The 17,219-nt window shown below is 38.2% G+C and overlaps 1 protein-coding gene and 1 long non-coding RNA gene across 7 annotated transcripts in view; one reads left to right on the forward strand and one right to left on the reverse strand.

Moving 5' to 3' along the window:
- Positions 1-17,219, forward strand: part of LOC111934118 (uncharacterized) — a 54,744-nt gene that overhangs the window by 8,527 nt on the left and 28,998 nt on the right. For 2 of the 3 annotated variants that reach the window (XR_015275617.1, XR_015275618.1), the window contains exon 3: positions 684-767. This is a non-coding gene — a long non-coding RNA (uncharacterized LOC111934118). Of the gene's footprint in view, positions 1-683; positions 768-6,918; positions 7,027-8,060; positions 8,172-17,219 lie in introns of all 3 variants that reach the window. The other variant, XR_015275616.1, reaches the window with a different exon arrangement.
- SLC12A1 (solute carrier family 12 member 1) overlaps positions 1-17,219 on the reverse strand; it is a 47,464-nt gene that overhangs the window by 3,262 nt on the left and 26,983 nt on the right. For all 4 annotated transcript variants that reach the window (XM_023934000.2, XM_086848388.1, XM_023934001.2 and 1 more), the window contains 10 exons: positions 15,706-15,805; positions 15,510-15,621; positions 12,954-13,094; positions 10,940-11,046; positions 10,041-10,123; positions 7,757-7,900; positions 5,704-5,835; positions 5,361-5,472; positions 2,875-2,961; positions 596-731 (listed from right to left, as the gene is read on the reverse strand). In XM_023934000.2, the coding sequence (XP_023789768.1) occupies positions 596-731; positions 2,875-2,961; positions 5,361-5,472; positions 5,704-5,835; positions 7,757-7,900; positions 10,041-10,123; positions 10,940-11,046; positions 12,954-13,094; positions 15,510-15,621; positions 15,706-15,805 (1,154 nt within the window). The remainder of the gene's footprint in view (positions 1-595; positions 732-2,874; positions 2,962-5,360; positions 5,473-5,703; positions 5,836-7,756; positions 7,901-10,040; positions 10,124-10,939; positions 11,047-12,953; positions 13,095-15,509; positions 15,622-15,705; positions 15,806-17,219) is intronic.

Raw genomic sequence — 17,219 nt, forward strand, 5'->3', positions numbered from 1 at the left:
AGAGCAGACTGATCTGTAATTCACCCAGTGGATCAGCCAGCATCAGCCTTGAAGTTCCTCTGAACTGCAGGAGGGCTTCTCCATGGCAGACTGGTTTAGTCTTCACTCTGCCATTCTGGTAAGAATTCATGCTGCCTTTGGAGAAATTTCTTGCTGTAGTTGAAGTGTCTGGATTAAGTTCTAAATTGCCCAAAGTGGTGAATGTTTGGAACCGCACCTAAGAGATTCAGGCTCCAAAACAGTGGAGCCATTTAATAAACCTCAGCAGACCCAATTAGATCAGGCTCAGTGCAGAAACTGTTTGGCTTCTGGTTCAGAGGTGGTTTTCATCTGTCTGGCTTTGATGTGGGCAGAGCTTCTCATCAGCCTGGAAAATACTGTGTAAACATACCAAGGTCTGAGAGAGCTCAATAATGTAATCATAACACACCTCTGCAGTGTTTACAATATAAAGCCAATCTGTAAATATCAAATACAGGTTTGTACATGCCATGTTTCTAATGCCATATCTGGTATTTCACTGTTTCTTACTAATCACTTCAAACACCTGGAGGGTAAGAAAAGGTACATAAGGAAAAAATAGGTGAGGCTTTACCTTCTCCTTGAATGCTTCCAGCTCTGCATCTGTAATTTTCCATGGACTCTCTCGCTTTAATTTCTCAGCAGTTGTTATATCTTTGCAGCTTTCATGGAGGCGATATGGTTCAATCATCTCTTCAAAGAATTTCCAGCTGAAACAGGAATTACAAAGGAGGTCTTGCTGCAGGGTATGAACTCACTAACTTACTTCACAGTCACTGTGTATGACAGGCCTCACTGATAATTATTATAGCTGAAAAACATGCAAAATCTTTAACTATTCTTTGCTACATTGTGCCCCAAGAAGTATGTGCCACTTCTGTATGTTTGGGTTATTTGAGGATAATTAAAAGGTTATTTGAGAATAATTAAACACTGCATTTAGCAGAGAATTTTCTGCATTGTCCTGGTTTTAGTAAAAATACTGAAATGAGTTTTAAAGTAACTCCAAACTGCAGTGTATTGGTTACTAATATTAGCAATGAATATGGGTCTCTTTATGAATACTGAACATTTTTCTATTGTTTCAGCACTAGCTGGACCAATCACCTCACTGATATGGTTTTACTGATGGCTTTAATGCAATGGATAAACAGGTGATAGAAATTGCCTGAGACAAGGACCTAAAGAAAACACTGTAGGTTTTTTGCTATATCTGAACTCAGAATTGTGTTCAGACTTTCTAAATTTCAAGTTGTTCCTTGAACTTTTGAATGTTTTGATCTGGAACCTTATTGTCCTTCTGTACTTCCTTGCTTCTCCATTGTTGAAAATTACTATCCCACAGAGAGCTCAGAGAATTCCTTTTGTGTGGATGTGGGTATATTTCTCTGAGCACTTGGTGCTGACAGGCCTCACTGTGAAGTGGAGACTTGGCATAGGCTGGCCTTGGCTGTATGGCCAGCAAACCAAGAGATGGGTTAAAGGCCACGATATGCAGCATTTAGTGTTGTTGTTCCTAAGTTATCAGAGTTTGTCAACATCCTTACTGTCTGTTTCAGTATGTAAAATAGTGATAATCCTCTTACTGTTAATGAAATAGATGGGGTGCCAGCTGGAAGAGAGATACAGTGGTCTGTCTAGCAAGTGTCTGGCATAATACTCACTTGTTCAGTTCAGATAGTGCTGATGCAGAAAATGTGTGGTTTTTATATTAACGCCAGATATTAATTATTTTTGATAGATTTTATCTATGTAAAATCTCTGTATTTTACTGGAGGAAAAACAAGATATGTATTGCACAATTTTTTATATGATTAAAAGATATTACTTGAGATCCCACTAAAAAGGGGACTTTAGATATCTATAGTCAGAAAATCTTTATATTGTTTAGTTGCACTTCTTCAGTCAAAATGGGCCATAGACACCCTGATGAATCCTGTATTGTTTTTGCAAAGTTCTGTGTGTAAAAAAATGAGACATAATGATTAAGAGCCTAACCTGGGATTGCACTTGAACTCAGAGGAAAGACTTTGGTTGGAGTAAGGGATGGGATGGAAGAGAATATAGCAAGGTGGGCACATTTTCAGAGGAGTTTTAAGACTAAGAGCAATGCTGTGAATTGAATTTAGAATTCAGTTATTCTCTGAACAGCCTGCTGTATACTTTTGTCTCCATTAGCAGAACAAATAGATGATTTCTATGGAGGTATGTTTTAAAAAGCAAGGACTTTAAGTTTTGGCTTGGTTTTTTTTATTTAGCTAACACAGAGGTGGAGCTTTTTGAGCACTGTTTTACCAACTTCCTAACCTCTGCTTATGAATATTAATTCTGTAGATAAGTTAATTTTAAAAACTATTAAGCCTTCATTATATCTGAGAGAGGGGAGTATTATAATATTGTCCTCATGGGAGAAAGAAGTATGCTTGTGTTTTACCGGAAAAATGTCACGAATTTATTGTAAAACCCAGAAAGCTGAGTTGACGAGATGGCAAGTTTACAGGAGAACTATGACTTACTGGGGCCTATTGCAACTTAAATAAATATTAGAAGTCATCATAAAATATCTGTTAAACTTAGTGGCTTGTAAGTATGGTGTCTAATTAGTCTTTACAACATAAAAAGACTACACATGGTTTTGACCCTTTAAGCTGTGATTATTAAAAGATGATTTTCTTTTTCCTGCTCTTGGTACTTATAAAATTATTACAATGAAGGATAGTGTTATTTTTTGTGCTGTGATTTTTTTGTTTGTTTGTTTTTTGCTTTGTTTTTGTTTTTAATTTTCAACATAAAAGAAATAAGCTCTAGATAAAAGCTGGCTGCTAAATACTGGGTTTTGGTAATGCTTCTTACCTCTCTTTGTTGGGTTTTATATTGATATCACAAATGATATTAATATCAGCAAATTTTATTCTGAATTTGCTTAGGAGTGAAGCCATCCTGAAAACAAAAGAGACAGTTTTTTATCACTGTACTTCTGAGTGCCTTATATCAAAGAATACTTGTAAAAGAGTAAGACAGCTGCATTTTATATCTTATCTTTAACTATATGACAAATTACTTTAAATGCTTGAGTGTTTCAATTTCCAATTACAGAACTAGATTAATACGATTGCTGTAGCATAATTCATTTAACTGATGATTGATGAAAATCACAAAATAAAAAGAAATTAATAGCAGACAGAGGACAGGGTGTTTACATTTTGGGAAAACAATGGTACTTTAAGTATTCCCAAAGGCTTGAGTTAAAAAGGAAGAATATTCAATATGTAGTAGGTCAGAATTCTCCAATACTTACAGAAGGCTTCTGTTACTCTGTTACTGTCAGAATGCTGTGGATGGAGTTTTACAATACTGGTAGTGCTTGTGTTGGTGAAAATTTGGTCCAGAGGGTTGATGTCTAATACTTAAAGAATCTTCTTCATCTTTTTAATTTATGAATTTATATTGATCTACTCACACATTGTTTTTACACATGTTCATAAAAGAATATACTTTGTTTTTTGCCCCAGCTGGCAGAAGGAATAGTTTATAGTTTTTTGCATGTTTGTGCTGGGGATAGGTTTAGTTTAGATTTTTAGTGAGGTTTAATTAGGTCAGTTTTGCCTTTGTTTGAACCATAGCTGGGATCTTGTGGTTCTTCCCCACACTTCCTTTTCCCACCTCCTTTTTTGTTTCTATTTTTGGTATGTAAGCTTTGGATTTTGAAAAGATCAGAGAGTTCCTACGAGCAAACCATGGTAGAAATACGTATTTGTTTATGACCTGAGAGTTTACTCTCTTTTTAAAGTGTATTTATATAAAAAGAACATACTGCTTGTATAAATCTTGGTGTCCCTTGTGGCAGTCCCTCTTTTGAGCACGATAAAGAGCAAAATCTCAACTTCTGTGAAAAGGTTTTAATATCTGGGGAATTATATGCCAGTAAAAGTCCAGTTAAATTTGACTTCTGAATTCAAAATGCATGGCTGAAATTGCTCTTGGATGATTTTGTATTAGATCTACCTAGGGCATGGAGGAATCACCCAGCCCAGATTTGTCTCTGAAGGCTTTTGCACGTGGCAGGTAGGTCATGTTTAGATTACGCTGCTGTTTGAGTAGGAATACACTGTTTTCTTGGGGACAAACTGGGTCTTTTCAGCTGTCCTGATCATGCTGTTTACTCTGGCCTTTGTGGGACAAGCAGTGTATGCAGGTTTCAGAACTGCCTCTGTGGAATCTGTCATGTTTTGACAAATCTCATCTGGTGTCAAAACTTCTTCCTTCCAGCAGAATCAGATGACTGGAGGGTCTAGGTTCAGGAGCCTGTTTGAATAGCCAAGACTGGGAAGACTCTGGACAGGGACCAGAGAACACTTCCCAGCAGGTCCTTGAGCAGCTCTAGGGCTTTTTTTACCCAGTTATAAGCTTAGTTTGTATAAACACTTGGGAATCTCTTCTACAGAAGTACATTAACTTTAGGATACTGTTTAAAAGTGATGGAACTACAGTGAAGTTTGCTTTATGTGTTCCTTTTTGCTTTAAGGGAACATCCTGTGGCAGCTGTCTTTCCAAGTTACTGCGTTGTAATCCTAGTGAAGCTGGTGATTCTAACTCATGTCCTCGCACCCTTCTCACTTGTTTGCCACTGGAGTTTTGGCTGGAGATGTTGTTTTTAACTCTCTATGTGGTGGTTCTGCTCTTTATTAAGCAATCACTGACTTTCGTCCCAAATTGAGCTGGTTCCACTGGTGGTGAAATGGCTGTGCCTATAATGTGTAAAGCGCTTAGGAAGGAAAGGTCCTACTTGCAGTGATGATAAAAATAAGTTTGTATTAGTACCTTTCATTTGCTCAAAGGCAAATGATGATTATGAAATCTAGACTTTCTTTAAAACACGGATTAAAATCAACTTGGCCTTAAAGTTGATTAACTTGCTCTTTAACTTCTTTATATTTTACCACAGTTAATCACAATTATGTGAGCTATCCGTCTATGCTATTTGCATGTGAGACCTTCATGTGCAATTTCACTTTCTGTTGCCTGGACAATCTCATGTAAATCCCATAAAAGTAATTATATTCTCATTACAGAGTGCCAACTGCTCTTCTCAGAGAAGGCAATATGAGCTATTAATGGGAAAAAATGCTGGATGTGAGTTTCCTCTGGTAATCACCATTTGCACAGCCTTAAGGGCTATGCCATAACCTTAACACCTTTCAATCAAGTACATTTTTTTTTCATGCTTCCCACAGTACAACAAACCAGTTGTGCTGAAAAAGCCCAGCTTCCTGCTGTATATGCATTATATTCAGCATTAATTCAAACTCTTTAAACAAGTGAGACAAAGTTATATTTACACTAGTTTTTCTTCTTCAATCCTATTGACTTTTCCTCCAGTGAAGATTCTTAATTTACAGTTCTTCCACTTCTTCCTGATAGTTAGAATGTAAGGAATTAGGATTGTTAGACCTGGAAGAACACAGAAAATTGGAGGAATATCAAATTAATGCATTGTATGGTAAAAATTCCATCTTTCACTTCAGCAGTGTTGGATGCAAGTTAATTTTAAATTATTTAAGCCTGACATAAAATTGATAATGTAAGTTTAATAAAAACCAGCTTTATGCAACTTCCCAAGTCTGTTTTTATATTTGGTAATAGAGAAATCTCTCCCCCTATGATTTTACTCAAATTCCTTACCTCCATCATCGAACAGCCACCAAATGTCAATTGTACCTTTTCCTTGCTTCTTTCTAAATTGAGTGCTGGCTTCTAGCAGCCTCTGATTGAATTCACCCACATGCATTGACTGTATGGTGTTAATGGTGCTCTCTGTAATGAGAAGAAAAAAAGTGGAAGGGTGTCGGATATGTGAGGCAATAAGTAGCTTTAGGGAGCCAAATGGAGGGAAAGCTTCAGGAAAATGACCTGTTTCTGACATAATTTCTATCTTTTTAATCTGAAAAATTAAAAAAAAAGGTACAGAGTAGATGCTTTGGACTTTTAATTTTCTCATATGCACAGAAACCAAAGCTTGTGTAACACATTGTCACTAGATTATAACATTTTGGAAAAGGTTACCTGATTATTTGTTCTCTGTCTCTTTTTAGTTAATTCACTGGGGCCTTAAAAAGCAACTGGGAAATATCGGATTGATTTTAGAAGTGAATGTGTCATTTTGCATCATTCACAAGCTCAGCTGTCTTGTAAAATACAGAGCTCCCTGAAAAGCACAGTCACAGTGAATGAAATGAGCTGATGGGGTGCAGGGATAGCATAGTTGAAGCTGGAAGTTAGAAAACACGAGCATATATGGGTGCTTCCCTATGCTGATATGGCCACTGCTAATTGGAAATAAATTTTTATTCTAGCTTTTTGCTTGGCTGGCTTTAAAATACAGAGTCTTGACTCTGTACTAACAATACCTTCTCTCATTCTACCTTTTGAGGCCTGTGGCTTTATTACTGCTTCTCTTTCAATGATTTCAAAGAGATGGTATAACAGCAGTATTCTAAGTGGAACAAACAGGCTTCTTTAGAGGTTTTACTCTGATCTGCTAGGTTCTGAAAATGCTTTGTTTGGTTTTCCTGTGTTTCTGGAGTGTGTAAAGGATAGTTCCAAAGCACTTATTTGCTTTCTTCTACATTTCTAGCATCTCTGCTGGAAGATGGAACAACTCTGGGGAATATGAACATAAAAACAGAGAGGTGGGGCTATTTAGTAACATAATCTATCTAATACAGAGAGCCAAAACGTGTAATATGTATTTACTTTATGCATTTCTCAACTAAATCAAAAAGGGAAATTGAAACAGGGGTACACACTCTTGGTGGAGTTGTCATAAAAATATGTTCTACTGAAACAAAATCAACTGAAGCCTGCCAGCTGAAGAATAATGGCATTTTATGTTCCCAGTCTGTAGATCTTCCTGGCACCTGTGGGAGGTGCATGCACAGCCAGATGTAATAGTCTCTGCAGGTGAAAACTCTCAAAATACATGTCTGTGTACAAGCATGGCTTCAGGTGGGTCATTATCATTACAGCCTAGCAGTTGTGAAATGAGACCTTAAATTGTGTCTGTATCATTTTACTATATCTGAAATGTAATATTGACTTCATCACCTACACATTCAAGTTATGTGTTAATTAGTTATTTGACAGTATGCTGTGTATGTGCTTTCAGTGCTATTTTACTAGCTTCACTTGTGTATTTTTATGAAATTATGCTTAGAATATAAAGCAGTTATGCTATTTTAACCTCTTTTTCAGCTGTGTACTGAGTTTGTGTGTGTGTCTATTAAGTGAAGTAAGATTGCTTGCTCCCTGCATGTTGTACATATGTTCCTATTTTCTTTAGAGAGGAGGAAAAAAAAGGCCCCTGTTTAAAAGCTTAGAACACCCTATTAAAAAGAAAAAAACAACCCAAAACCCCCTAACCAACTTTGTATTCCTCAAACCTTAATAACCATTTAATAACTATTTTTGGCAAGTAGAAGTGAACATAAGCTGAGCTGAGAGGTTTATCTAGCAAATGAGGGGGAATGGTTGTGTTGCAGACATCGTGTTCTACAAGCAGAGGATGTCACTGTGCTGCATTACAGGGTTGTGGCCACAGGTTTGCACAAGGGACGTTCTGTTCCGGGGGCTTCTGTGTAGCTCAGGAGCTTTTGGCTTGGAGTAAAGTCCAGTTTGCATGCTGGCGAAAGTGTGATGCATTGAAAGGTTGGAAATATATTGTCATTTTGGAACTTACCCTTCTTTGTTTCATGTTTTGAGATATTCAATGTGCTGGCTTTTTTGAAGAATCCACAGATGCCCCTTTTCCCTTCTTCAAAATCATTTTCTTTAATGGTGGCTTCCAGTGCCAATCTCTCCTGCTCCAGCTTCTCTAATTCCTCTGTATATTAGAAAGAGAACTGGTAACATATTGCTTCTTTTAAATTAAATCCCTTACTAAACTAATGGTGATGATGTAATTTGTGTTGTAGTGCTTTGTACACAGCGTAAAGCTCCTGATATGAAAATTTCTTTTAAAATGCTTTTTCTTTGGAAACCAGTAGGGAGAAGGAAGCTGGATTAACCTCTGGAAGCCCTAGCTTGGGGTGCCTGTGCCTACAACACTGTGGTGTGCCAGCTGCTCTCAGGTGGTCTCTTCCAAATCAAATTCGGTATTATAACATTTTATAGTTACGTAAGATATTATTTGTTATGTTTGTGGGTATTTAGTTGGTTTCTTTAGCCAAGAATTTGAAAGGACATTAGGAAAGCTGTTTTCCTACACTGAGGAAACTGATTTATTTAGTTGTAGCCTGTGGATCTCTTTTCTTAGAACAAAGTCTCATGGTTTGTACTTTGAGATTCTCAGAAAAATATAAGGATCCTGAATATACAATCATTCTCCATGCAGAAATATTTTTCACGTTTTAATTTTTTGAGCATTAGCTGCAAAGATGTAAGATTTAGCTAATCCATTCTGTAAACTTAGTAATACAGAAAACAATTTCATCTTAGCAATATTAGGCTTTTGCTGAGGAAAACATACCATGTGTTACTGTGGAATATATTATGGTGAAGCACTAATTAATACGATACAGGCATTTGCCTGCAGAAAACTTTTTTCATAAGGAAATCTTATATTTACTAAATATGAGGTAACTTCATTTAAGACATTGTGTTAAAAAAGTAGAATAAACCCTCACTAGCTAGACATTATTAGCTCTGTTAGCAGTCTCAGTTGCCAACAGAAAGATTATATTTTCTTTTACTTTTTAATCAATGACAGTCACATATTTTAGACATGGTGACAGCCACAAACTTAATGGTTACTCAAAACTAAAATTTCAGGTTTTCTATTGAACAGAATGTTGTACTAAATCAAAGAGAACACAATGATCATTATTTTCCACTACAATGACTGTATCTGCTACAAAATATTTCTTTGTATTTGAGGCTCCCCCCCTTAATTCTTTCTGAATCCTTGTGTCTTAATACTTGGAGAACATTTGCTCATTTGTAAGATTGCAGAGTTGTTTTTCACTGTATTTTTACAGCTGTTCCAGTGACTGTATATTTTGGGCACTCAGTTTCTGACTCGCATCAAGCAGAGATAGGCAGATATCTCTCAGAAATCACCAGGGGGAAAAGAAAAGCTTGATTATTTTGGAATCTTTTCTGAGTCCCTGTAGTTTTGTCCCGTGGGTCTCTAGGCACATCAAGCTGCCAGTGCTGAGCTAGTGTTCATCCACCCTTGTTCCTTAAAGGAGTCTCTGGCGCCTTTTGACCTGCGGGTTCCTTGTTTCTGGGGGTCTCCTGCTGCCCCGGCCCCGCGGTGCCGGCGCTGGCGGGGCGGGAGCTGGCGGCGGCGCGGCCGGCGGGCAGCAGGCGGCAGCAGAGAGCCGCGGGCCCGGCCTGGCCGCTCCGGGGGCAGAACTGTCCTGCCCAAAGTCTAGGGAATTGTCCCGCCTTTGCCACCCAAATGGCTGTGGGATGGCGGTAGGTTCACCCTTTCCCCCCTGAGATATGCGCTGCTGACCTAAGGAAGAATGAACAAAAAAGGGAGAGAGAGAGCTGATGTTTCCTGCGGGTTTCAGATTTTTCTATGGGTGGGAACTCCGTGGGACTCAAGAGTTTCACAGAGATGGTACCAAAAATGCAGCTTCCCATTTCCTGTCTGTCCCAGAGATATCAGGCAGGCAGACAGAGGAAGGTGTGCTGACACCAGGAAGGAAACATGCAGCAGAGTTACTGGTTGCTGTGGCACGGTAAGATTTTATTGCTTTAGTCTGTGCCTGTGCTGGAGCTGCTTTGGGAGTTGAGTTCTCTGGTGTGCAGAGCTCCATAATGTGTGAGGCTTGGACTCCTTCTGTCACTGCAAGGATTTTAGGCAGGGTTTAAACTGCACAAGCAAGGACGAACTGTGGAAGTTGTGAGTATAGGAACTATTCTAGAAAGCAGATGGTGACTCTTGTGAGTGTCAAGAGTCCTTATTGCTGTGCATCTAACCAGCAGAGATATTCAGCTGTCGAGTCACTACATACCTTGAACCTGAAGGACCTGAGATATATCAAATCCTTGGCTAATTCTGATGATAATTACACCGAGCTCAAAATCAAAGGCATCACTGGAAAGAAAGAAAAAGAAGAGTAAACATGATTTTACATTGTGCGTGATGATGAGGAAAGCTGTTTTGAAAAGATCAGTGAAAGTGTTCACAGGGAGGACAGACTAGGTAAAATCACAGAAGGAACTGCCCCACATAAAATTAAATAAATAGGTTTGACTGGGCATGGGAACAGATCAACTATTCCTGAAGCCTTTCAGACAATGCGTTTTTAGGAACTAGGTTGCCGTAGCATAATTTTTTCTCCCTTCTCTAAGTAACAAAGCCGAGGTGGGGTTTGTTGCTCTGTAACTTGCTTCAACTTCACAAGTGAATTTTCAGCAAACATCTATGAGAAGCCTGTTCTAAAATGACTGTTTCCTAGCTAAATCCCAACCCACAGAGCTGCTGAGCCTTAGGGACACATGAGGTTTGAACCAAAGCTCTTCCTGTCTCCTAGGCTTAAAAGAAGAATTCCATGATGTTCTCTTATTCCCTTAGTATGTACATTAGGGTTGTTTTTCTCTGAGTTCCTGCCTGCTAAAAATGGGAAAATACAGTTCTGCAAAAGCACTGCCGACAGCAGAGCAGCTTCTTCAGCATTGTCAAGCCACCTCAGCTCTGATGGTGCCAGGTATTTGCTAAGCAGATCCTATGAGGTGTGGGAAGCCAATGAGTCTTTTTTGATGGGCAATAACTTCAGCCACAGAGGTGGGATGTATGAGCCCAGGTTTGTATGTATGTCCTTGCATTGTTTCTACACATCAAATTCTATATGGAAATGCTACATTAATCTAGTGTAAGAGGAGTGAAAAAGGAGGTACTGAGCTGACTTACTGTATAATGCCTACATAGTTCTCAACTTGAGTGGCAGGTGCACTTCTCCAGTCCTTCTTAAATCCAATCACCAGGGTATTTGGTTTCATTCTACCCAAGCCTGAGGCCTGCCAATATTAAAACACTGCTTGAAAGAGGTACACATACATGCTCTTACTGTAAATGAAAACGTAATGAAAATGTAAATGTAAGTGAAAAGTAATGGCAAAAGATAATTACTTCTGAAGTAATCAGAAGTAATACTGAAGTAATCCAGAACTAAGTTCTGGAGACACAACTAGACTGCATTTCATAAATGCCCTTCATGCTCATATCCATGCAGAAAGCAGAAAGATTAGCTTTAAATCATTCCAACTATAAATTATTTTAGATGACAGAAGTGTAGTTTTGCTAAATTAGCATTCATTTGCATTTCTTCTGACATGCTCTCATTAAAATGGTTCAATAACTTGGAATCAAGAGAGAGTTCAAGAGCTGTTTGTATGCTCATTCTAACATAATGGCATAAAGCTTTTATCAGCTTCAGAATACACAGTAGATGAAGTGGGTCTGAAGTCTCTTTAAGCATCTCAGATACACAGAGAAGGCATAGGCTCCTAAGAATATTATTTTTCCCTTGAATTTGGAAACTCTTGTTTCATTTGCTGTGTTCTTTTCAAAAGATTATCTAAAATCAGCTGAGCATGCTTTGTAGATAAAATTATGGTTTCTAAACAGGAAAAAGACATGGTTTGTAAAGATATTAGTTTGCCTTCAAAACTGGTTCTGGATTCTAAAACCTGGACAAGTAAGGGAAGTCAGATCTAGATTCAGCTAACCTGATGTTTATAGAAATCTAAATATTCAGTGAATTGGGAATACTCCTTTAAGAGGAAGCACACAAAACACCAGCGTGTAAAGCTGCTACACCTGCCAACTTTTTACTACTAGCAAACAGAAAATAGGAAAAAATTGTTGGAACCTTGGTGGGTTTTTGAGTAGCACTGTTTATGTTGAAATCAGTAATTGCTACCAATGTCTTTAGGTTGGAATAGTGATAACGTGGTTATCCTTCTGTTTGCTGGAGAGAATTATTTGGGGTCCAGTAGTTGACTTTGGCAATAGTGCTTAAGTAGTAATGGAAAGGAAAAGATCATCAGACCATAGCAGTTCTCAAAAACATCAGAAAGATCTCCTACTGAGACAATGTGTAAGCCCAAGATGAAGTGTCTTTGTGAGGCTTTTACAGAACAAAGGGATCTTTATTAATAGCATTTCGTCTTGCTCAGTTGTACTGTCCATTCAGCAAGTGTACAAAGAACCCTGTTAGGACATCAGTGGGTGACTTACCCAGAGTATTTTAGTTGATTCCCTACTGTCTCTGCTGGCACAGATGTATTTTCAACAGTGTATCTTGTGAAAAGGATATGAATTTGCTCTACATTTTGCCTCAGTACCCATATGTTTAAATATTCATATATGTGAGAGAGGAAAGGAGATGGGAAAAATGACAGTGTCTCTGTGCCTTCATTATGGCCATTTTAAAAGGACTGTTGGAAATGATCTCCTGCATTCTTAGAGTAATAGAAAAATATTGCAGACTTTTATTTAAATGACCTTCTTGCTATTTGCAGAAAATGTATATTATACATTTTCAGTTTTCATTTATTGCCAAAACATTCTCAGATATTTAATATGCTATATAATACCAAACAATAAAATTGATTTGAAGTGTATCAAGTGTCAGCTGCATAGACATTCATATGTGGCCCTGTAGATGCTTCTCTTTTTTCATAATAGTGTCTTATTCCTTTAGGACAGAATCAGTGTGCCTTGTCTCATAATTGCATAGCCCAGAACTAGATCTTTATGAAATAATCTGTAATATAATATACACGTACCCCCAGAAAGGCCTTTCTGTCTATAACATTACCCATATATATGCAGAGCTTCTTCACAAGCTAATAGTAATGTCTCACATAAAGGGATGCTTTGATGTACACTCTCCTGTGTGTTCTGTAAACAAAAAGCTTACTTGAAGTAGACTTTTGACTCCATCTCTGAAGCTGTCAGCTGCCACTGCTGCATAAAAGGCTTTTCTTTTGTTCTTTGTGAGCCAGGCCTGCTTTTTTTCCATGCCACTGTTCATCTCCTTAACACACAGCTTGCGTGGTCCCTGCATGATACAGTAAAATATTATTACAAAGGCTTTGTATTGTACATCACACAGTGATTTTGAAGGAGTTACCTAGTCTGCTGTGGGAGCAAATGGAGAGAGTCAGAAAAATACCTTTCCAAAAAGGGTCCACAGAGATTCAGCCCTTTGAAAAGAACTGTGCTGCAAACATAATTCACATTCTGTTTGAGAGGGCTGAGGCTGTTAATGCTACTTAAATGCAGTCATTCTGACAGAAAAAAAGGACTTTTATGGATTGTAACATTTTAAAAAAACATCTAAGGTATGATAAAGCATCTCAGAGTGAATAAAGTCCCTCTCTGACTTGAATATGTAAAAGAGTCTCAGCAGATCTAAATATACATGGTTAAGTTCCTGTCTACTGACAAAGTAGAAAAAGAGAAGAGAGTTGATGCAATGGAATTAAAGATGCAAATGCCTTTGTTACCAGTTTTCTTTCAGTGGTCATCAAATAATGTAATGGAAAAAAATCCATGTCCATATCCAAGTCACAAGACATCAATGTAACTTAAGAAGAATTTGATCCTGGATGTATGAATAGCTGGGAATAATAACTTGAACAATCAGCTTGAAGTTTCATTGTGAGTAAGGAGAGGAAATGAACAAGTTTTGCCCGTCTCCTCTGTCTCTCAAAGGAAAGCACTTGGAGGTGGTTTTGCAACTGGCTTGCACAGTGCAGGTCGGACCCACCCCTCTCCCAGGTGCCACGCTGTCTGTGTCCTCCCCTGCTCCTCCTTTGCACCCGTGGAATGTTTGTGCAGTTGTACAAGGAGTCCAGTGAATTTGCAGACAGAACTAACCCTGAAAAAGCCCTTACATGAAGGGAAGGAGTAAAATCAGATATAGTCCCTTTTACTGGAAACTCTGACTGTTCAAGCCATTACCTCAGAGACAAGTAAACTTGAAATCATCTCTATGTTCTGTTGAGATCTTTATTTTGTCTATTTCTGAGCCATGTATCACCATGTTCCTGTAAAGTTTCTTGCTGCCTCTTGGAAGAAAAGAGTGGAAGATGTTCTCTCTAGTGTGGTGTTTCAAAACTTTATGCATCACTAACAGCGTGTCAGCTTTTGAGGCAGAATGTACTGGGTGTTACATTTATGGCTGAATAGTCTTGCTGTATTTGTTGTGATATATATTGCAGGCTGCTCTTCAATATGATTGCTTGAAATTTTATCATCTGCTTTTTACCGCAATTTTGCAATTCATAAAGGTTCATTTTGTCACACTTTTATTACCAAGGAAATTAAATTTCAGTTAAGTTGCTGAAGAAATAATTAGACAGCCCCCCTAAACAATTCAAAGCTTATATAACAAAATAGTCTTTGGGGTTTTTTTGTAAAGACAAGAATGAAATCTCAGTTCTCCACAGAAAGTACTAATATTAGAGAAACATGCCTAAGAATTCAGAAAAATTGCTTAAACTCAACTTCAGGAAGCTGCATAGTCTCAGGATCCTGTTGGGATTGGTTCTATGCTTCCTGAATGCAGTGGGAAATCTAACATTAATTATAGTAGGAAGGAATTAGGATCATTCTTTCTTTACAGATTCATTTGATTTGGAAAGAATCACATGTGGATCTTTCATACTCTGTTTCTGCAGAAATGTGGCAGCATCAAAAGAAGGATACCTACATTGCTGTAGAGGAATACATTGTCTTGGCTGGACTGACTCTATTATCTAGATTCTGCTTCCCCATTTAGTGCCATGAGCTGTTTTTTGAGTTTTTTTCTCTCTCAAAATTAAAAGGGCACTGTAATATTTAAAACAAATTTTTTCTCTACACTACAAACCCATTTTTATTCTGTCCTAATGAGAGACTAGATCTTCATCCTCTAAGATACATCATTTGCTGTGTATTTATATCTAGAAATACACTTTGCTTCTCTCTTTAGATCTCAGAAGAGCATGTTTATCCTCAAAATTAGCATTGTAACAGTTTTGGAGGAACCTCTGAAAAGAGAGCTGATTTACTCTCCAAACCCCAACTCTGCAAATCAGAGACAAAGCTGAAAATAGAACCTGGGTAATTTGACTCCAACACAATAACCCTTCAAATTTTGCGTTTTGTGTGGTTAGGGGATTTTCTGTTTTCTAAACCTAAAATCTTTCCTTGTAATATTTTTTTTCCTCCAAACAATTTTTTTGTTCACCTACTATGACCTTTGAAATGCATCTCAGTGAGGCATTTACCAGCAGGCTTTGTATCAGCTGATAGCTTTCATGTCAAGAATTATGATGAAATTCATTCTCAGTGCAAACCTCTTTGGTGGTGTGCACAGCTGCCAATCAGCACCAGTGAGAACACCATGTGCTGAGTGAGAGTGGAATTGTAACAGAGACTTGCAGCCCCCACTGGTGCTGGGTGTGCAGATTTGGGTGAGTTCCCTTACCATGTACACTTCACAGCAGATACACAGCCCGTTGTTCTTTGTGAAGCTGTGGGTGATGTCTAGCAGAGCAGGCCTGACCATAGGAGCTCCTGTTAATGCTAGGCACTGTGGTCTGGTGGAGAAAAAAGAGGTTGTATATAATTGGCTGATGTACAGATTCAGGACAAGCCATTGTATTGTTCACTGGAAATCTTACCTGAAGTTTTTCACGTGGTCTTCCACTGTTGTTAATGCCAGAGCGCTGTCTAAGGCATTAACAAAGTAAAGAGCCTGAGTAGAGGAGCCCCAGTTTACTTCTGCATATAATAAAGATAAATAATGCATATTAAACCATGGGCTTTTCCTTACATTCTGTTGCAAAAATCAGCAATGGTGTTCTCTATGAAAAGCAGAGTATATTCTCTCATAGTTCATAGATACAGACTTGTTCTTTGTGCTTCATAATATAATGAATTGGTTTTGCTTGTGTGATGCAGAAAACCCCATGCAAGTAAATAGTTTCATTCTTTGTTTAAATACTGTAGGGAATGTTCTTCCCCTATTTAAAAATTATTTTCTAATTTGTTCCATTAACTTTGTGTCCTTCTCCTATTTAGAAAATGGAAAGCCCTGAGTCATGTATGTGGTGTGGAATTTCAGGAAGTACAAATGAAACCAGTAGGTTTCGAGTGCCAGTTTGCTCTGTTCTACTGTATAGGCCAAAAATTGTTCTCCAAGCCCCATTTTGTCATATACATATTTTCTCATTATTGTGCAGCTGTTTGGTCAGTGGAGACATATAAGAAATGTCTTGCTACACTTTGAGATCTACAGGAATGTAGATAACGTCCTGTTATGCCAAGATACAAAACTAATATTAAGTGCAGCAAAGTGGAGGTTTAGTGTAAAGTCACCTTTTCTAAGGAATATTAGTTTTCTCTGAACCCTTCAGTTGCTGGTAAATAACTGCTGAAGTCACCCTCTTAGCAGGAGACAGGGCTTTTGTACAGTGGCTTCAGTGAATTTAGCCAAGCTTTAAGGTGCTACTTTGCATCGGGCACACTGGCAATATCCAAGGAAAGGGTAGAAATCCTGTCATGTTTTTGACTACTGGTTGAGATGGGTCTGCTTTCCTGCAGCTGATGATATATTTACAGGGAGAGAAGCACGGACCATCCCAGTGGGTGTGAGAGGGCGCAGATAGGGAGGACAGACAACAGCAAAAGAAACAGTAACAGTCTCACACCAGGTGTTGCTGTCCCAGGTTAACTCCAATAAAAGCATATCTATTGCTGGGAACCATGCTGGTTTTATTTGTTGGTTTTGTTTCGTTTTCTGCTGCAGAAGTAATTCAAGTGATTAGCACTGAAATCTGGACCTAGGTTAGTTTCGTCCTGGATATGAACAGCCAGACTGTCTAGTCTTATACAGCACACAGGTTTTTAAGGACAGCTCCTGTGATTTGCTGAGCTACTAAGTGGTTTTTTTCCAGCAGTAAAAATGGGCCCATCTGTCTTGATTTACAGGGGAGTTGTAGGGAGGTGCTGGAGGATGATCACTTCATAAGTAATTCAGCTTGCATTTTTATTGTATAATGGGCATCAGATTTACATTTTGAGTGAGGACTCTGCATGAGTCAGCTGAGAGCACTGCAAAATTCAGGTGAGGTTTTGTGCATGGGTGGAAAAAAATTAGGAGTGATACTCAAGTAAAAGCCCAAATGTCATAAAG

This window comes from Cyanistes caeruleus, chromosome 13, assembly GCF_971803275.1.
Source record: "Cyanistes caeruleus chromosome 13, bCyaCae1.hap1.1, whole genome shotgun sequence".
NCBI classification, from domain to species: Eukaryota; Metazoa; Chordata; class Aves; order Passeriformes; family Paridae; genus Cyanistes; species Cyanistes caeruleus.